Source organism: Spermophilus citellus (assembly GCF_964194105.1).
Source record: "Spermophilus citellus genome assembly, chromosome: 18".
NCBI classification, from domain to species: Eukaryota; Metazoa; Chordata; class Mammalia; order Rodentia; family Sciuridae; genus Spermophilus; species Spermophilus citellus.
The window spans coordinates 2,326,646-2,345,494 of NC_138200.1; the positions used below are offsets into that span (position 1 = coordinate 2,326,646).

The 18,849-nt window shown below is 54.0% G+C and overlaps 3 protein-coding genes across 4 annotated transcripts in view; 1 reads left to right on the forward strand and 2 right to left on the reverse strand.

Annotated features, from left to right (window-relative positions):
* CCDC106 (coiled-coil domain containing 106) overlaps window positions 1–17,594 on the reverse strand; it is a 51,087-nt gene extending 33,493 nt beyond the window's left edge. The window contains exon 1 of the mRNA XM_081274751.1: window positions 17,483–17,594. The gene's annotated coding sequence lies outside the window, so the exon portion shown is untranslated. The remainder of the gene's footprint in view (window positions 1–17,482) is intronic.
* On the forward strand, window positions 1,905–5,501 carry ZNF784 (zinc finger protein 784). Its single transcript, XM_081274752.1, has 2 exons — window positions 1,905–2,660; window positions 3,849–5,501. Exons 1-2 carry the CDS (start codon window positions 2,583–2,585, stop codon window positions 4,740–4,742), a joined length of 972 nt encoding a protein of 323 aa, XP_081130878.1. The 5' UTR covers window positions 1,905–2,582; the 3' UTR covers window positions 4,743–5,501.
* Window positions 7,860–17,619, reverse strand: ZNF865 (zinc finger protein 865). Of its 2 annotated transcripts, XM_081274744.1 has the most exons (3): window positions 17,483–17,578; window positions 11,690–11,854; window positions 7,860–11,515 (listed from the first exon to the last, which is right to left on the reverse strand). In XM_081274744.1, exons 2-3 carry the CDS (start codon window positions 11,699–11,701, stop codon window positions 8,315–8,317), a joined length of 3,213 nt encoding a protein of 1,070 aa, XP_081130870.1. In that variant the 5' UTR covers window positions 11,702–11,854; window positions 17,483–17,578; the 3' UTR covers window positions 7,860–8,314. The 2 variants fall into 2 exon arrangements, with proteins under 2 accessions (XP_081130870.1, XP_081130871.1); XM_081274745.1 differs by lacking the exon at window positions 11,690–11,854 and having other exon boundaries at window positions 17,483–17,619.
* Between the last annotated feature and the right edge of the window lie 1,230 nt (window positions 17,620–18,849).

Below are 18,849 nucleotides of genomic sequence, written 5' to 3' on the forward strand. Positions count from 1 at the left end.
GGCTGGCTTTGAACTTGAGGTCCTCCTGCCTAGCCTCCCAAGCCACTAGGATTGCAATTATGCAACACTGCACCAGGCTCACAAACATGGTTTAATTTATTTTTATGTTACAAGAAAGTCAGGCATGATGGTGCACATCTGTAGTTCCTGCTACTTGGGAGACTGAGGTCAGGGATCTCTTGAACCCAGAAGTTTGAGACAGGACCAGGCAATATATTGATACCCCATTTCAAAAGCACTCAAAATAAAACATAATCCTTTCTCAGTTATGTTCATCTGCATACCAATGTAGTCATAAAATATAATTTGTAATGTATTTTAGGATCAAAAGGACCAAAAAGACAGTTTCCAGGGCCCATGAAAATCATAATGCAACCATGGCATTATTAAATGTCTTACCTAAGATTTCCCAGACACTGAGTCACGGACTAATTGTATTTCCACCAGTGATTCAAATTTCTCGATCCAGCAATTCAACTCCCAGGTGTATAATATGTATCTTGCAAATTTGGTTGTTGTTGTTTGTGGCACTGGTGATAGAACACAGGGTCTGTGCATGCTAGGCATGCACTTTACCACTGAGCTACAACTGCAACCCCCAGGAGTATTATTAGAGAAAACTCCCTTTGGGTTCAAGAAGACATGAGCAATAACAGTGTGGCAGTGTTGTTTGTAATAATAAAAATTTGGACCAACCCAATGTCCACCAACAGAGACTAGATGAAGGTAATGTAAATGATGTAGGTAAACTAGATGAAGATAATATAATTGTCAGTGGGTGTTTCCAATGAGCAATTAAACTGCACGTATTAATGTAGACATGAAAACAATGCCAAGGCTGGGGGAGTTAGAGTTTGCACTGAAGTTACATAATTTATTATAAAATAAATTTCATATCTTTGCATACCTGTAGCAAAAATTTTAAAAATACATGCATGAACCTGGTGTGTTGGCACCCACCTGTCATCTCAGCAGCATGGGAGGCTGAGACAGGAGGATCACAAGTTCAAGACCAGCCTCAGCAATTTAGTGAGGCCCTAAGAAATTTAGTGAGACTATGTCTCAAAATTACAACAACAACAAAAAAACCCAATCATGCATGAGAATGATGAACAGTAGATGCAAAATCTAATAACCCCAGGCAAGGCAAGAGAAAGAGGAGAATGAATGTTGAGGTACACAGAGGCCTCAGGCTGTGTTTTGTATGTTTTAAATGTTGTTGAGTATGAAGAATTATGTTACTCTGTATTCTTTCCTATGCAGAAGTAGTTCATAACAAAATAAATATAAGTAAAAGACTTTATGTATCAGTTGAGATAGGTTATGCTGCAGCAATAAATAAGCCCAAAGATCAAAGAAATTAATAAAAGTTTATTTTAAAGGTTACCTATCTGGGACTGTGGGTGTAGCTCTGTGGTAGAATGTGTGCTTATCATCTTGAGGACCTGGATCAAGGCAGAGTTCGCTATAGGACGATCTTAAAATTCAGTGGCTTAACACAACACATGCTTGCTGTAAACAATATATATCCAAGGCACCAGCTTTGTGTTCATTAGTCACTCTGGAGCCCGGGCTGATGCAAACTTGACTTTGACCAACAATCTCTGCCCAAACCAGTAAGAATGGAAGACTGTGGGTCGCTCTATGGTTCTTCATGTGTACTGAAGGGGTCACGCAACACTTTCACCTACAAGTTTACGACTACATTTAACTTCAAAGAAAAATGTAACCCTGGGCTGGGGCTAAGTGGCAGAGCGCTCGCCTAGCACGCAGGAGGCACTGGGTTCGATCCTTAGCACCACATTAAGGAAATAAATAAAGACATCGTGTCCATCTAAAAAACTAATATTTTATATATATATATATTTTAAGCAACTTTATCATGTTCCCCGAAGGAACTGCAAACTTGGGAGCGACGGTCATGTTTTGGGTCTCCTGCCCTGCCAAGGAAACACTTGAGCGTCTCACGGTTCTTCTACGCCTCTTTTCTCCAAGGCTGCAGTCCGGTCCAGGAGAAAGGGGAGTGTCCAGAGAAGTGCAGTGAGGAACTCAGACCGCAGCCAGGAGGCTGGAGGACCGCGAGCGGCGCGAGGAGCCCTGTCCTTGGTGCTGCCGTCGCCCCTGCCCCCGAGCGCGGCTCCCACACAGGCCGGCTTCCTCTCGGCACCGGCGCGGCTGCGGTTCACCGAGACTCGTTCTCGACCCCGACTTTGAGAACGCCTTCGATTCACACACTCCGCACCCGGCGTCCTCACGCCCCGCAGAGAGGGCGACCGCGACAACTTCACCTGCGAGGCTCCCGAGCAAGCCCGGCTCGGCCAGCGCCGTGGAAAGGCCCGTCTGGACGCCTCGCCTGAGCGAGCAAGGACCCCGGCCGCCCTCCGCGCCACGCCGCCTCTCTCCACCCAGCCGCCTGCCTCGGCGCCGGCCCCGACCCGCAGGCAGAAGAGCAGCCCGAGCCCCGCCCCAGCCACGCCCCTCTCCACCGTGCAGTGCGCCGGCGCAGAACCTCTGACACCGGCCCAAGCCCCACCCCCTTGGAGAGCGACCATTGGCCTTCGGGGACGGGGCTTGGGCACAAGATGGCCGCTGCGCGCCCGGAGCACCCAAGTCCGAGCTCACGGATCCCAGAGTCGCGATCCCTGGAGCCGCCGGACCTGGTGGGCTCGATGAATGGGCCTGGGCGGGATGCCTCGAGGCGGGGGAGGTCGCAGGGCAGGGGGCGGGGCCTATGAAGGTTGGCGGGGGTGGAATCAGGGCCTGGGGGCGGGGCTTTTGGGGTTTCGCTGGGGCGGGGCCTAGGGAGGATTCGAGGGAGTGGCCTAGAGGAGGCGGGGCCTGGCGACAGGGGTCGTCTGTGGTGCTGGATTGGGTCATGGTGAGGAATCCCAGGGATTCGTTTGCATAATTAGGGTGGTACCTTCATAGGGGCGGGGTCTTCGGGAAATTCTAGGGCTAGCCAACTTGGCTGGAAGGTTGAAAAGGTGATCCTGAAAGAGGGGTAATGACCAGGTCACAATGTAGGGGTGAAAGGATGATTCTGCAAGTGATGCCTCTCAATGCCCATGGGAAGATTTGTGGGGAGAAATGGGTGTCCCAGATGACTTTGGAACCTCCTCCTTGTTCCCCTCATTCAGGACTGGAGAGTAACTGGGGACATTCATTAATTCAACAAACATTTACTGAGCTGCTTGTTCAGGGTCTATAACAGAGGTGACCAAGACAGACAAGGATTGTGTTCTCTTGTAGCTTGCCATCCTGTGTGAGGAGAGAGACTATAAATGAGATTTTTTTTTTTTGGTGATATATTCTATAAAGGAAATAAAAAGTGAGCTGATAGAGTGGGGGTTGGGGAGCTAAATTTAGATGACAGAAGTCAGCTGGGTGCCGGCTTCTGTTTACTTTGGGGTCAGAGAGATAAGCAGGAGTCAGATCAGGGTGGCTACTATAGCAAGGGTTTTGGGTTTTAATTGCATTTGGAGCCATGGGAGGGTTTTGGGTGGAAAGTGGCTTTATCTGATTTACATTTTCAAGAGCCCATTCAGGCTGCTCAAGAGAGGTGGATTATAAGGGGAAGAACTGGGAACAGATTCCCTCTAGGAGGCTCTTTCAGCTATGGAAGCAGGACAGGGGTTTGAGCTTGGGTGGAGGAGAGGTGGCTGGGTCCTCGATATATTTTAGGCAAGAGGGAAGAGCTGAGGGCATGGGGTGGCATCCTGGGACTTGGTAATGACCTAGAAGGAGAGGGAGCAGTGGCCTGCAGTGAAGCAGACATTTAAGTAAGTGGGGGCTTCTGGGGAGGTCTCCAGGCAGGGTCCACAGGCTCCTTGTTCTTCTCCCCCTACCAGGTCCTGGCACCTGATGATGGCCGCCCCGCCACACCCCCAAGTGACCTCATCGAGATCCAGGTGGTGAAGATCACAGATACCTCCCTGGTACCAGAGCCACCAGAGCCAGGTTCTTTCCACTGTGCCTTGTGTCCAGCTGCCTTCCGACTGGTCTCCGAGCTGCTGTTCCATGAACATGGCCACTTGGCAGGCGCGGATGGGGGCGGGCAGGGTGGGGACCCAAGCCGGTGTCACGTGTGTGGTCACAGTTGCCCAGGTCCCGCCAGCCTCCGTGCTCACTACAGCTTACACACGGGGGAGCGGCCCTACCGCTGCCCGCTGTGCCCGCGGGCCTTCAAGGCCTTAGCGCCACTGCTCCGGCATCAGCACCGACATGGGCTGGAGCCAGGCACCTCCCGCAGGCCCTCGCAAGCGGCAGCAGCTGGAGAGCCAAGCCCAGGGGTGCCGCAGGAGAGGTCAGAGGTGGTGATGGCCGCTGCGGCTGCTGGCGCGGTGGTGGGGAAGCCCTTCGCTTGTAGGTTCTGTGCCAAACCGTTCCGCCGCTCCTCAGACATGCGAGACCACGAGAGGGTGCACACCGGCGAGCGCCCGTATCACTGCGGCATCTGCGGCAAGGGTTTCACGCAGTCCTCGGTGCTGAGCGGCCACGCCCGCATCCACACTGGCGAGCGCCCTTTCCGCTGCACCCTCTGCGATCGCACTTTCAACAACTCCTCCAACTTCCGCAAGCACCAGCGCACCCACTTCCATGGGCCGGGGCCTGGGTTGGGAGACTCTGGGAGCCAGTTGGGCTCACTGGTGGCTGAAGGGTCAGGGAGTGGGTGCGGGACAGATAGCACTCTGGAAGAGGGGCATGGGGAAATGGTGAAGGTGAAGGTGGAAGTTGACCAGTAGGCTGGGAGAGCAGGATTGGGGGTGATAATTCTGGAAGTAGAAGGCAGATTGCAGGGGAGGGTGTGGGCAGAAAGAGATAGGGGCAGAGCAGGGAGGTAGTGAGCTGCTGGTGTTGGAGCAGAAGGAGAGTACCAAGGTTGTGGACTCCCAGAGACCCACACTGCACCTAGGTGAGAGGCCACAGGAGGGGTAGTGCAGCCCTGTGTGTGCCCAGGTGAACATGATACCGTGGGAAGCATTTCACTGCCCTGTTTGCATTCTTGTTAGGTTGTCCTTGGGCAAAATGTAGCCTGTAACAGAACCTGGACACTAAAAAAGGGGAGCCAGGGTCAAGTGGAAGGTGGGAAAATCTCATCCACCATATTGTTCCTGGTCTAGGCCTTCTGCAGAGTGCTGGACTATTTGGGGCTCCCTAAGGTGGATGATGGTGGAATCTTTTCCTACCTCACTGTATTGCACTGGACTTGAGTTGCCTACAAACCCCCAGGCAGAAGATGTCCACCACTTACTGGCCCCTTTCTGAAGCTTTAGGCTTAGAGCCTAAAGCTGTGGTCCAACACGTCTGCAAAGAAGCCTCAGGCTTCTCTACTTTCCTCCACTCTGAATTTGAAGCAGTTTATTGCCTAATCCCAGGGAGTCCCAAGGAAGGACTAGCTAATGGCAGCATGGCCTTCTGTGGGCACTGTGGAATAAGAGGACTTGAAAGCTGGAGGTGGGAAACCTCCAGTCTATTCCTATTAAAGGATTTGATGAAGGGTTTCTCTTTGTCAGTCTTGTATTTGGGTTGTCTTCTTTGAGGAAGTGGGGGAGCAGAGCCATGTTGTGGTCTTCCATAAACATTTAAGTTGCACTGTACCACTTTCCAAGCCTGTGTTCTCATCTTTAGAATATGATTGAATAGGTACTGGCTGTTCAGACCTTTTATTTCTGTGTGGGAGAAGGGTTCAGGAAGGCTGGCACAATGTAGGGATCCTGCAGCTGGCACACTTGCTTACTCCCTGATCTGCTCAGGAGACAATAAACCACTAGTGTCAGTCCCAGTTAGCCAGCACAAGACTGCCTGCAGATGAGTTAACAAAACTGACCCATTTCCCCAGGAAAACACTTGTTCTCCCCATCTCAGGAACCTGGACAGGTTCCTGTGGTCTTCCTCTGTCACCTAATCCCTTATCAGTCTCCCCATGTTGCACATTTAAGTGTCTTTGACATCTGAATACTTCATCATCACTATTCTTGTAGACCAAGCCAACAGTGACCTCACATCTGGATAACTGCACAGCAGCCCAGCTGAGGCCCTACCTTCTCCATTCTCCAACACTGGAGCCACTTGTATACTTGACACCAATCCACAGCTCCTTGTGACTTTTGAGAAGGGATCACAAATGTAAATACCTACCAGAGCTGCTTGGCCAGATTTAAAGGCAAAAGTATCTGTGAGGTGAAACATGGCAACTGACACTTGGGCTCAGTGTTGGCATTCAACAAGGAGTGGTGGGATCGAGAGCAAACGGAGCATTTACATTCACACCTCAGGAGAAGGTAATGGCACTCAGTGCCAACAGGGATGCAGGTTGGGTTTGATAGATTCTTCAAATTTTCAGACGTTCCATTAGTTAACATTATGTAAAATCAAAGGATTTTACATAAAATCCTTAGATTCCACAATGTTGCTAACTAAGCCAAGCCCAGGGCCTTGAGCATGCTATCCAAGGGGTCTACCACTGAGCTACATCCCAAGCATTCAAAGTTTTTGTTTTTTTAATGCACAAACTAAATGGCTTGAATTGCTTCCAGACTGGCCGCTGCCAGTTTTCAGCCTTTAGCCTAAAAAAACTTCCCAACTGTACAGTTTAGAATTCAATCCCCTTCAGGATCCAGCCACACACCCACTCCAACCTCCAGCTATACTAGATTTTAAATTCTCCAGAATGGCTGGATTTAGTTGGATACACCCCATCCTCTTCCTGGGATTATTTGCCCATGTTTTTACCTGGCAAGCTCTTGTTGCTTTATGCCACTGTTCAGGTCTCACCCTCCTTTCGAGGAAGCTTTTCTAACTCTTGCCCCAGTCTGGTAAGGTGACTACTCCATGTTCCCTCAGTCTTCAGTGGTACTTCCACTTCCAGGTGACCTTGGAGCCCTGGAGCTCTGCTGTAGGCTGTTTCATGGTAGGTCTGCAGCATGAGAACTTGGCACACTGGGTTGCTGCCTTCTTGTGGGTCACACTAGACCTGCCCAGACAGTGTCCCCTGTTTCATCTTCAAGTTTTGGTATTAAAGTACCCTGAGATGAGTCCCAATTCTACCGTAAATTTGCCAGATGTCCTTGGAGCTCATTTGTTCTCCAGGACCCCATGCTCCTCTTCTGACAAGCGGGATGACTATAAACTTGTACTGCAGGACATACACCACACAGTTCTGTGATGTATGAAAATGAGAGTTGTATAAGTTGGTTTTGTTTGTTTGTTTTTTGTTACTGGGGGTTGACAAACCCAGAGGTACTTTACTATTGAACTACATCCCCATCCCTTTTTATATTTTGTTGAGACAGGTCTCACTAAGTTGCCCAGGCCAGACTTGAACTTGTCATCCTCCTGCCTCAGACTCCCAAGTTGCTGGAATTACAGGCATGTACCACCATGGATCTCTGAAAGGGCTTTTGAACCCCCAAATCATTGTCCTGGAGAGGCAGGTGCTACGAGTGAGCTGTAAATTGAGTCCACATGAGGCTGTGATATGCCTGACAGGAGTTCTCTAGTCTTCTGAAGGGTGAGGGCCATGTCTAACTCACCCAGTGCCCCAGCTTGGGACCTGAAAAACAGGGGCTTCAGGAAATGGTGGCAAGTGAGCAAACACTGAAAGTGCCATGCAGGGCAGTCTGTACCCCTAGCCAGCTCTTGACAGGAGAAACCTACCTGTTTTGCTCACTTCCATTGGCCCAACCACTGGGCCAATGCTTGGAATGTGGCCAAACCTTAGTGAATACCAGCTGAAACACAGCTTGTGAGGCAGAGGGTGCCTGGGAATCACAATCCCCAAGGAAACAAGTTCTCAGCCTTGCATCTCGCCAACACTTAACCCCCACTCTCCCTGAGATCTGAAGATAAACTTCAACCACCCTGTTGATAAGATTTATTGTCCTCTGCTCTGTACAAGCTTCGTCTGCCACCCCACCCCCACCCCACCATCCAAGAGCACCCAGACCCCCCTTGTGCCCTCCCAACTCAGCTCATATCTGCTGTCCAGCCAGATTCCAAAGGGGAGGCAGTTCAGATTAATCTCCACCAAAGAGCTCCCAGGGCAGAATGCTGCTGGGGGTGGCTAGTGAGGGTTACAAAAGAGGGTTGGACAGAGGGTTCAGTTCAGTGTCTGACAGAATGAGGGGAGGTCCAGAGATCCAGGATGGGAGTGATTCAGTCTTGATTTGTAGGGCATGTGCCCTGAAGGAGACTCAAACATCTGAAGTTCAGAAGGACAGGTGACAGCAAGGAGGGGGAAGAGTCTGATCAGCAGCCCTAGGAGGGAGGAGTCAAGAAGGGACATCTGATTGGAGCGGCAGATAAAACTCTGGAGTCAGGCATCCTTCCCCAGGGCTCCTGCCCCTGCTCCAGGGCCCCCCAGGCCCTCGGCCTTGTGCACCAGACGGTGTTTCTTCAGGCCATAGGTGTTGGCGAAGCCCTCCCCACAGGAGGAGCAGCGAAAGGGCCTGCCACCCTGGTGGGCCGCCAAGTGCTTACGGAAGTAGCCGGGATCCTTGAAGGCCTTGAGGCAAGCGGGACAGCGTAGCTCGGGCCGCGGGGGCTCATGGGCGCGCTGGTGGCGCAGCACAGAGCTCAAGTAAAAGAAGCCCTTGCCGCAGTGCTCACAGCGGTAGGCGCGCTCGCCCAAGTGTAGCCGCTGGTGCTCCAGCAGGTTGGAGCGGTAGCGGAAGGTCTTGCCACAGGCACCGCAGCGCTGGGGCCGAGCCACTGCGTGCAGCCGCCGATGCTCTGCCAGACTAGACGATTGTGCAAAGCGTTTGGCGCACACGCCACATTTGAAAGCCCGCTCACCAGTGTGCACCACGCGGTGCTGCCGCAGGTACCATGAGCGCAGAAAACCTCTGCCACACACACCACAGCGATAGGGCCGCTGCTCTGTGTGGCATCGCTGGTGGCGCATCAGCAAAGCTGCCTCCCAGAAGCGCTTCCCACACACCGGACAGCGGAAACCCCGCTTCTGCCGATGGCTGCGGCGGTGCAGGAGCAAGTCATAGGCGCCCGCGAAGCTCTGGCCACAGAGGCCACAGCCTAGGGTCCGCCGCACCAGGTGCACGTACTTATGAGTCACTAGGCCCAGGAAATGCTTGAAGCTCTGGCCGCACGTGGCACAGCTAAAGCGTTCAGGACCCGAACCGGCACCTCCACCGGCCCCGGCTACTGCAGCCCCACCAGCGTCCTCGCCCCCAGACACTCCTGCTAGCGCTGCCACGGCCGCCCCTACTTCTCCTGCCAGCCCGTTGTCCAGCACGCTGGCCGCATCAGTGGCGCTGGAGCCATCAGGGGGTTGGGAGCCACCCGGCGTGGGGGCCAGCAGGCGTTCTGGGGCAGCCTGGTGGACCAGCTTGTGCCACATGAGGTTCTCGATGAAGCCAAAGGTCTTGCCGCAGGCATCGCAGCCGTACGGCTTCTCAGACATGTGGGCTTCCTTGTGGCTCATGACGTGGAAGAGATCTGGGAAGTGTTCTCCGCAGTCTGAGCAGGCGTAGCTTAGCCCATCCGTGGGCCCCCCAGACGCGGCGGAAGCCCCAGGCCCACAGGCTCCTGTCGCACCCTGGGTGGTGGGGAGGCCAGTGGCCCCGGCCAGGGCACAGGGCAGCTGCAGCCGGTGAACCTGGCGGTGACGGGTAAGGCTCTGTGGATAGCCGAAGACTTTGCCGCAGAGCTCGCATTTGTAGGGCCGCTCGCGGGTGTGCACCACGTGATGCTTGCTCAGGTGGAAGGACTCGCGGAACCTCTTCCCGCACACGGGGCACTGGTGGGGCTTCTCTCCAGTGTGAATGCGCTCATGGCGCTTCAGGGTCTCCCGGCGCCCAAAGCCACGCCCGCAGATGCCGCAGCAGAAAGTCTTTCCTGGGACACCGGCGCCAGAGCTTCCAGCCCCGCTGGTCCCTGCCCCACCAAGTAACAGCGGATGGGCACCCAGGAGTGGGACTGGCACGGCGCCATAGACCACTGCCGCGGCGGCTGCGGCGGCCTTTTCGCTGTCTGTGGTGGGTGGGTCCGGGGGCAGGAGGTAGGGGCCAGGGGGAAAGGTGGGTGGGGGCTGAGGGACAGAGGCAGCGCCGTCCTTGGATGCCTCCGAAGCCGCAGGCTGGGCATGGGCAGCCTTGTGCCGAAGTAGGCTCTGCGGCGCTGAGTAGGACTTGCCACACAGGTCGCAAGGGTACACCGGCCGAGGGCTCCCCGCCCCCGCGTGGGCCGCCTGGTGCTTGAGGAGGTAGGAGGCATCGCGGAAGGCCTTGCCGCAAATGCCACAGGGGAGGCGCAGGAGGTCTGCGGAGTGTGTCTTCACGTGCCGCTTGAGGCTCTCCCTCCGGTTGAAGCTCTTGCTGCACACGGAGCAGGAGAAGGGCTTCTCGCCCGTGTGGATGATCTGGTGCTGGTGAAGGTGGCTGGGCTTCTTGAACACCTTCCAGCAGAGTGGGCAGGCAAATGGGCCCTCACCACCTGCAGTGGACGGAGGGGGCACGCCAACGCCTGCAGGGGCAGTGGGGGCAGTGTTGGCATCCCCAGAGGTGGCAGGCGCAGAAGGTGTGGCTGGGGGGCCAGAGGAAACCGTGGTGGGGACAGCAGCGGCCGCACTGGCTGTGGGGACTGGGAGACCCAGTTGAGGGAGTGGGGGTCCGGGCTGTGGTGGACCCCCGGCAGGTGGTGGCACATCCTTGTGACAGCGGCGGTGGCGTATGAGGCTGGAGACATGGTTGTAGGTGCGGCCACAGACGCCGCATTCGTAAGGCCTCTCCCCGGAGTGGACTAGCATGTGCTGCACCAGGTGCGAGGACTGCTTGAAGGACTTCTGGCACACACCGCAGGGGAAGCGCCTCTCCATCAGATATTTCAGCCTCCGGAAGTAGCCCTTGTCATCCTTGGTTGGGTCGCAGGCCACCCCTGCAGCGGGTCCTGGTGGGGTCTGCGAGGGGGCCGGAAGTGGCCCTGGTGCACCTGTTGGAGCACCCAGCCCAGGTGCTACCCCCGGCCCAGAAGCTGGCCCTCCTCGTTTCAGGTTTCCAAACAGGTGCTGGTGTCCCGAGAGGTCGACGATACCCCACTGTGGGGCAGGGAAGGCAGCGTCAAAGAGCGGAGGCGGAGGGGCCCCAAAAGCGGGTGGCAGGGGCGGATCTGGCTTCTTGGCTTGGGAAGAGGTCGACGATGAGGAGGAGGACGAGGAGGAGGAGGAGGAGGAAGAGGACGAGGAGGAGGAGGAGGAGGAAGGAGCCTCCGCCTTGGGTTTGAAAGTAGATTGGGGTGGGTAGTCATATTGGGGAGGTGGGGGCTGGGGCGGAGGCTGAGGTAGGGGCCCAGGGGCACAGGGCAGGGCTGCCACGGCCTTGGCATGCTCCCCATACAGTTCCATGGGCTCGAATCGCTGGTGGTTGAGGAATTCCAAGAAGTCAAACGGGTAGCTCTGGAAATGAACCCCGTCCTCGCCCCCGATGCCGCTGCTCCCACCACCCCCGGCGCTGCTGCCTGCCGGGTTTGCCTCCATTTCTGGCAGATGGGGAGAAGGGAGACCCTGTAAAGAGGAGGATTGGGCTGAGGAAAGGCGGCAGGCCCCTGGCCAGCAAAGGGAGCTGTGTATCCAGCCTCTTGGCCCCCAACTTTCCCTCTCACCGCACCAGCCCCGGCCCTCCCCTCCCTTTCCCACTTCCCTCCATCTCTCCCCAGCTTTTCCAGGGACCTCACATACCTCCCAGTCCATCTCCAGATCCTCCCCCTCACCACCTGCAAGTCCATTCTCTCCTTCTCAGTCTAGCTCCCCTGGTACTGGGGGAGCCTCTGATCTCAGTTCTAAGACTCTCTGTCACCTCGGGTTCCACTTTCTGTTCTCAGTCCCCTCAGGACTTGCTTGCCTCTGTAAAATGACGGTAACAGCAGCTCTGTCAGAGTGATTCAGAGAGTGGGCTCCAGAGCGAGAATGCCAGGTTCAAATCTAAGCCCTGCCACTTTCTAACTAAGCGACCACCTCATCTCCAAAGGGGGAAGAAGAGCATATCCCTAGGCCACAGGGCTGTTACGAGGACGCAGTGCTGGCACGTGGAAGCTCTCGAGGTAAAGTGCTGCTGGCATGAATGGAAAGTATCACCACGTGTCGTTACTGCTACTGCTTCTAGGAGTAGAAAAGGGAAGTCAGGAGAAGGCAAGAGAACAGGAAGAGCCGGTCCTGGAGAAGGGGCTCTCCCGGAATTCAAGGTGGGAAGAAGTGTCTGCTTGCAAGGGTGCTGGTGTTTCTGGAGGAGAGCCTGATCCAGACAGCACCTCACAGGCCCTGCGACTGGGAAGACATGGGGGTCTAATGCCATCTGCTGGGGTCCACAGTTTCTCCATGTTTAAAACAGGGCTGGAAGTCCTGAACTGCAGGGGGACTGAAGAGGCCGACACAGCACATAATGGAACACATCTGTCCCCCGAGCTTTGCACACAGCCATGATGACATCACACACCTGGGGGAGCTCAAGCAAGCACTCCCAGCACCTGCCTAGGAGTACTTAACATCCCAGACTGCAGCTGTCCTGTCTGAACAATCGCCCCAGCACTGTCTCCTGCAGTTGCTCTGAGTTCTCAGGACCCAGCCAGCCTTTGAGTCAATAAGAGAGGTGCCCATGGGGTCTGCTACATGCCCATCATCCCTACCCTTGGGGCCTGGCTCAGTGTCCAGCCCACTTTAGGAACCCAGGGGCCTCCCAAGACACAGACCCTCATCCTTTGTCAGCATGGCAGGTTCTCTCCTCCCACAGGTAAAAGGTGAGTGCCTCCTCCACCCCCTGTCCACCGGAGTTCGATATTTTTATCTCCAGCTGAGTGTCCTTGTCCTTGGACAAGGCTTGACATCCCATGCCCTTCATACTTTCTCCATTTGATCTCTCTCCAGAAAGAGCAAAGGCAGAACCTAGGTCGGGCCCCAGGGATTAGGAGAAAACACTCAGTGCAGGAATGCTGGGCTTAGGGGAGCAACCTGGGGTGGTGGGAAGGTGGACATTACCTGTTACTAAGAGCTGTGGCTGGCTGGCATTTCCACAGGCTGTCCACCTTTCTGAGCACACTGTCCTGTTAACTCACTGAATCCCCCCAAAACTGAGATGGGATATTTGTTCTCTCCATTGAAAAGGTGAGAAAATAGAGGCACAGAGGGGCCAAGTGACTTGCTCAAGGTCATAGAGCAACAGTCTAAAGGGAGCAACTGGCCTGAGCAGCTAGAGGCTGTGTCCTGGGAGTGGAGACAGGAGTCCTATCCCCTCTTACTCCACATCCTTCTGGGTACCAGGGAGGTCTGCACAAGGAACCTGGTAGGAGGGGTGTTGGCTACTATCTTGGAAAAAAAAAATCAACATGGATCTTTCCTTCTGCCTGGAATGTTCTTCCTCAGAGCCTCCTTCTGGTGGCATTCCCAGGCCACCATCCCACTCTTCTCTACATCCCAGTCACTGCCACTGGCTGGTGATGTCCTCCTCACTGTGTGTTTACTGTCTGGCCTTCCTTGTTCCCTAATGTGACCCCAGGACCCAGCACAGCACTCATGGACACTGGGTCGGCACCTGACAAATACTTGCCGATGTGTTGAAATTAAACCCCTTCCTAAATCTCCAAAGGGTCCGTGAAGAAATCACAAGGGAAATTTGAAAATGCTTTTTGCAGTGAATGAAAACAAAACCACAACACACCAAAGCTGAAGAAATGCAGCCAAAGCAGTGCCCAGAAGGACAGGACCGCCTCGAGCACCCGAGCTAATGAAGCTCTGTGGAGCGAGCAGGTGCAGGCCAAGCTGACTGCTCCCCAGGGAGCAGACAGCAGGCTCTGGGAACAGTGCTGTGGCACAGAGGGCAAGGTGGGCAGGTGTGTGTGGGGGGACATTAGTGGGGAGAGAACGGTCAGCCTCAAGATGACTTCCAGTGGGAAATAAGATACTTCCTCTTTCTGAGGACTCAGTGAGCTTTACATTGTCTCTCTGAGGGGAAATGTGTCACAGAAGGGCTTTATGCAGAGAGGCATACTGGGGAGAGAGGTCCCACAGTGAAAGCTGTGACCGCTCACATCTACATTGGCCCAGTTTGATGTGTACCATGTCCTTAGTGCCTCACAACAGTCTCGAGCCATTCTTGGTCCCATCTGCTAAGTGGGGAACTGAGGAGCTGAGTTATTCCCCCAAGGTCACATAGCCAGTAAGAGGGAAACCAGGTTCTTGATTCTAGTTGTTTCTGATGTCAGGACCTGTGAGTTATTCAGCTGCAACACAGCAGCTCATGATGAAATTCCAGCCTGTTGTTATCTAACAGTGATGAACAGAGGCATGGAGCCCTGGGTAAGAGCCTCCCGCCAGCCAAGCACTCTTCTAAACTCTCCTCCCAAACACCCTATGAGACAAGTTAAATTAATCTGGTGGTTTTTTCCTTCTGGTACTGGGAAATGAACCCGGGGCACTCTACCAACGAGCTGCATCCCCAGCCTCCCCCACCACTTCTACTTTTAAATTTTGAGACAGAGTCTAAGTTGCCCAAGCTGGCCCAGAATTTGGGACCTACTGCCTCATCATCCAGGGTTGCTGGGATTACAGGTGTGCGCCTCCATGCCCAGATGGTTACACATATTGACTCTGAAATACAAAGGAAGTAACTAAGAAAGTAACCAAGAGGTAAATTAGTCTCCCAACATCACACAGCAGGTGTGACTCCCTACATATGCCTTCGGTATTTTACCCTGAGACAACGGTGGAGCCCCCATTCCATTGTATACTGGAGACATGATCTGCTTCACCCACCTCCCTGCCACCTAATCTCAATCTCTTGGGTGGACCCAATCCATGGTAAGCCATTGACATTTGTTAACTCTATTGTTTGTTGACTCATGTGACTTGTCTCAACTTCACAACAAACTCATAAACATTACTATTCCCATTTAAAGATAGGACAAGAGTCAAACCATGACCTTCTTCTAATCAAAACCCTACAGTGACTCTACTCAGAGCACAACTGAGACCTTAGGATGACCTCCACCTCCCCCACAGGCCCCCACAGACACCAGTGTGTCCGCTCCACCCATGCTCAGGGCTGCTGCCTTGCCCAAAGTGCTCTGACTCCTTCTCTCACCTCCTTCCTGTCTGCTCCACTTTGTCTTCTCAAACTGGCTCTTGGTGACCACTGTGGCCCACGGCCAGGCCCACATCCCCACTGCTTCATCTCCTCCATACCACTCACCATCAACTAATGCTCCACACGTTCTGCCAGCCTGTCTTGTTTTACTGGTCTCCCTCTCCAGAGAGAGTGTTTTTTTTTTTTTTTTTTTTAATATTTTGTTGTTGTTTTCAGTACTGGGAATTGAACCCAGGGCCTTGCGCATGTAAGGCAACTGCTCTAACTGCCTGTTACAACCCTAGCCCTTTTAAGAAACGTTTTTGTATAGAGGCAGGATCTGGCTAAGTTGCTCACAATGGCCTCAAACTTAAAATCATCCTGCCTCAGCCTTCCAAGTAGCTGGGATCATAAGCTGGTGCCACTGCAGAGGCAGGGGGAAAAAAAAAAAAAAACAGGGGTGGCAGATACTGGAAAATGAACCCTGGGGTGCTTTACCACTGAGCTACAACCCCAGTCCTTTTAATTTTTGAGACAGGTTCTCACTAAGTTGCTTAGAACCTTGCTAAGTTGCTGAGGCTGGCCTTCAACTTGCAATCCTCCTGCTTCAGCCTCCTAAGTCACTGGGATAATAGGCACCAAACCCAGCTCAGAAGCAAAGTTTACATTTTGTTCACTACTCTGTTCTCAGGACCAACAAGAGTGCCTGGCTTGATAAGAACTCATTGATTAAATTAATGAAGGAGGGGAAGAGAAAAAGTGATTGAAGAGAGAAAGTGCTTTAAATTATGAGCCCTAGTAGCCCCTCTTAATCATTTGCTCTTGGGGAGAGGGTGTTAAAAGCAGTCCTGTGGTGGGCTACAGTTGTCCAGAGGAGTGGAATTTACACCCAAATCTAACTTTTTGTCCTATGGCTTATTGGAGAGTGAGGGAATCTTGGGTGAGGTCTTCCTGAAACCCCAGCCCTATAACTCTGTCTCCTAAGCCCACTGTATGGCTTTGGATTTCTATGGATTTTGATTTTTAGATGTCTGCCCTCTTGACATCATATCCAGTCCACATGGACTGGGATTTTTGCCTGTTTTGTTCTTGTGGCATTCCTAGGGTGAAGTGGGCACTCATAAAATAGCTGCAAGTGTGTGTGTGAACAAATGAATGATGTGCCTTCAGGGCTTGGGCCAGAAGAGGTGTCCTAGGCTCTCTGCCATCAGCCTTCCCTCCAACCCTCTTCCCTTCAATTTTCATGCTCCACCCTCACCAGCCTCCTCCGCTGCTCCTCTACTCACCATGGTCACAGTGCCCTGTCCCCCCTGGCTGTTTACCAAGATCTTTGCCTTGCTAAATTACCTCTTATGATTCAGGTTTCACTTCTGAAGAGGCTCACCAGCCTCCTGGAGAGCGAGCATTATACTGCTTTTTTGTTTTCTTGTTTCTGATCTGCCTTAATTAAACTTTAAAACTTCATAAGATGAAAAACTGTCTGCACCTCTCTCCTTCCCAACTATATGCCCTGGACCTGGAAGGGTGAATAGTCACTCCATGAACAACAAGTGTCTACAGAAAGAGGTGTGCTGCACGCTGGTGGAGCCAGGGAACCTTCCCTAGGAAGTCCAGGGAAGTGTCATGCAAGCTGGCTGCAAGTGACTACAGAACTGGCTAAGGCTAGGGGAAGGAGAACATTCTAAGAACGTCCCACTGCCGTGCTCTGTTCTAGAGCAGAAGTACTGAAGGCAGAGGAGGCCAGGATGAAGGCAGGAGCAGAGTCTGGCGCTAAGCAGACAGGTTTTTCTGCTGGGGGCCTGGTGGGGGGGCGGCAGGAGGGAAGATGTGGGTATTAAAGGGGAACGCTAGAGGGAGCTGTTCGTTGAGGGGTGTGTTTGAAAGGGGTATTCTTGAGCGGAATTAAGGAGGGGTTACATGAGTAAATAGCATTTTGATCAGAATAGAAAACATTTTTACGACAAAAGGGGCTCTGGAAGTGGAATGTATGTAATCATCGTTAGTGGAGGACAGTTATGTCGCAAAGCACGAATGCAGCCCTCTTCGGAGGCAGTCCTTTAGGATTCACGAGCCACTGCATTACAAGAGGAGCAATGCTGGTGGCATCGGGGGACTGCCCTGCAAAAGAAGCAATGACGGTGAACTATGTGAAAGAGATCCTAGAGAAAGCATTGGTGGGGGGCCTGGCAGGTGAGGGGACCGTCACGAATGAAGGCGCTCTGGCAGCCGTCCGAGCAGGGGGCGTTCATGCGGGACACATCTGGAGCGGCCTTTTGGAGAGCAGTGTGTGTGGGGGGGCCCTGGCTAGCGCCCGGCAGAGAAGCACTGACGTTCTGGGGGGGCGTCCTGAGGACCGCTGCAGTCCAGGGCGGAGCCCCCCGCCCCCCGGGCCCCCGGGCCGCGCGCCCGTCACTCACCGGCGCCGGGGTCTCCGCCGGGAGGAGGCCGAGAAGGCGGAGGAGGCTCCGCCGCTCCGGGGAGACCCGAGGGCCCTACCGGAAGTGCCACCCCCTCCCCCTCCCCGGCAGCCCCGCGCCGCCCGCCCGGAAGCGGAAGTCGCGCCCGTTCCCGAGGCGCCGGCGTGGAGGACGGAAGGAGGCGATAGCGGCGGCGGCGGCGGCGCGGGGAGGGGCAACGCGCCTGCGCACTATCGCGGGGACAAGGGCGGGGAAGGCCTAGGCGGCTTCCGGTGGGTCAGCGGAGTCAGGTGCGCCTGCGCTATGTGTGCCCGCTTCTTCCTCCGGCACCGCCCACGTGCTGCGGACATCCGGTTAAGGCACACCCTGAGCTCGGGTCCCACGCTTGGGCCACGCCCCCGGACTTTGAGCCACGCCTACCTTGTTGCAATCTTTATAGGCTCCGCCCTCGCCCCAAACCTGTACCCTTCGCCCCACCTCCACCAAGTTTCTCCCTCTTTCCTCTCTCCAAGACTCTATGCTCTGGAGCTCCACCCTCCCTCCCAAGCCCTGCCACGCCCCTTCCAAGCCCTGACCTTGGTGGGGGGGGCTCTTAAACTGTGTCTGCCCCTTGGATTTAAGCCCTGTCCTTCTTCCCACAGCTGCGCGACCCTCATAACTTGTGTGTATGGTTATGCCTCACACCTAAAGCATCGCCTTGAACCAGTGGTTCTTGAGTAGCAATGATCCGTCTCCAGCTCTTTGCCCCAAACCTCTCAGAAGAGACCTATGTGGTGGGGCCTAGCGTCTGTGTTTGAAAATACCCTTCAGGAGGGTCTCTTGAGCTCAACCACAGCTTTACCACACTTGACGCTGCTCCCCTCACATAACTCCATAAACCTCCCAACTCAGCCCTACCTCAAGTAAGGAAGCCCAGATCTATTCAGCTCCCCCTGCTAAGTTCCCCCTCTCTCAGGTACCTCCTTCTCCTAGTCATGTCCACCCCCCAGCACTTTCTAACAGTTAAGTCATACTTCTAATGCTTTGTCATTCGAAAGCTCTCTTTCTAGTCCCATCCCTCAGGTAAACTCTCGCCCATTCTCTGGAAGTCATTCTCTTTCTTCTGGCCAACCTTAACCTCTTTAAAGCATCCCCAGCCTTTGCACCTTCTAAGACCCGCCCTAATGCCCCCTAACTGCCCAATAAGGCTTGCACCTCGTCCAAGCCCCCCCCCTTCTTTTGATAAAACCTACCCAAATTCAGTCCTCTTATCTTCAAGTTGTTTTTGTTTTTTCCTTTTTAGTGCTGGAGGTTGAACCCAGGGGCTTGCATATATGCAAGGCACACATTCTCGACTGAGTTCTATCCCAGCCCTCAACTCAGTGTTT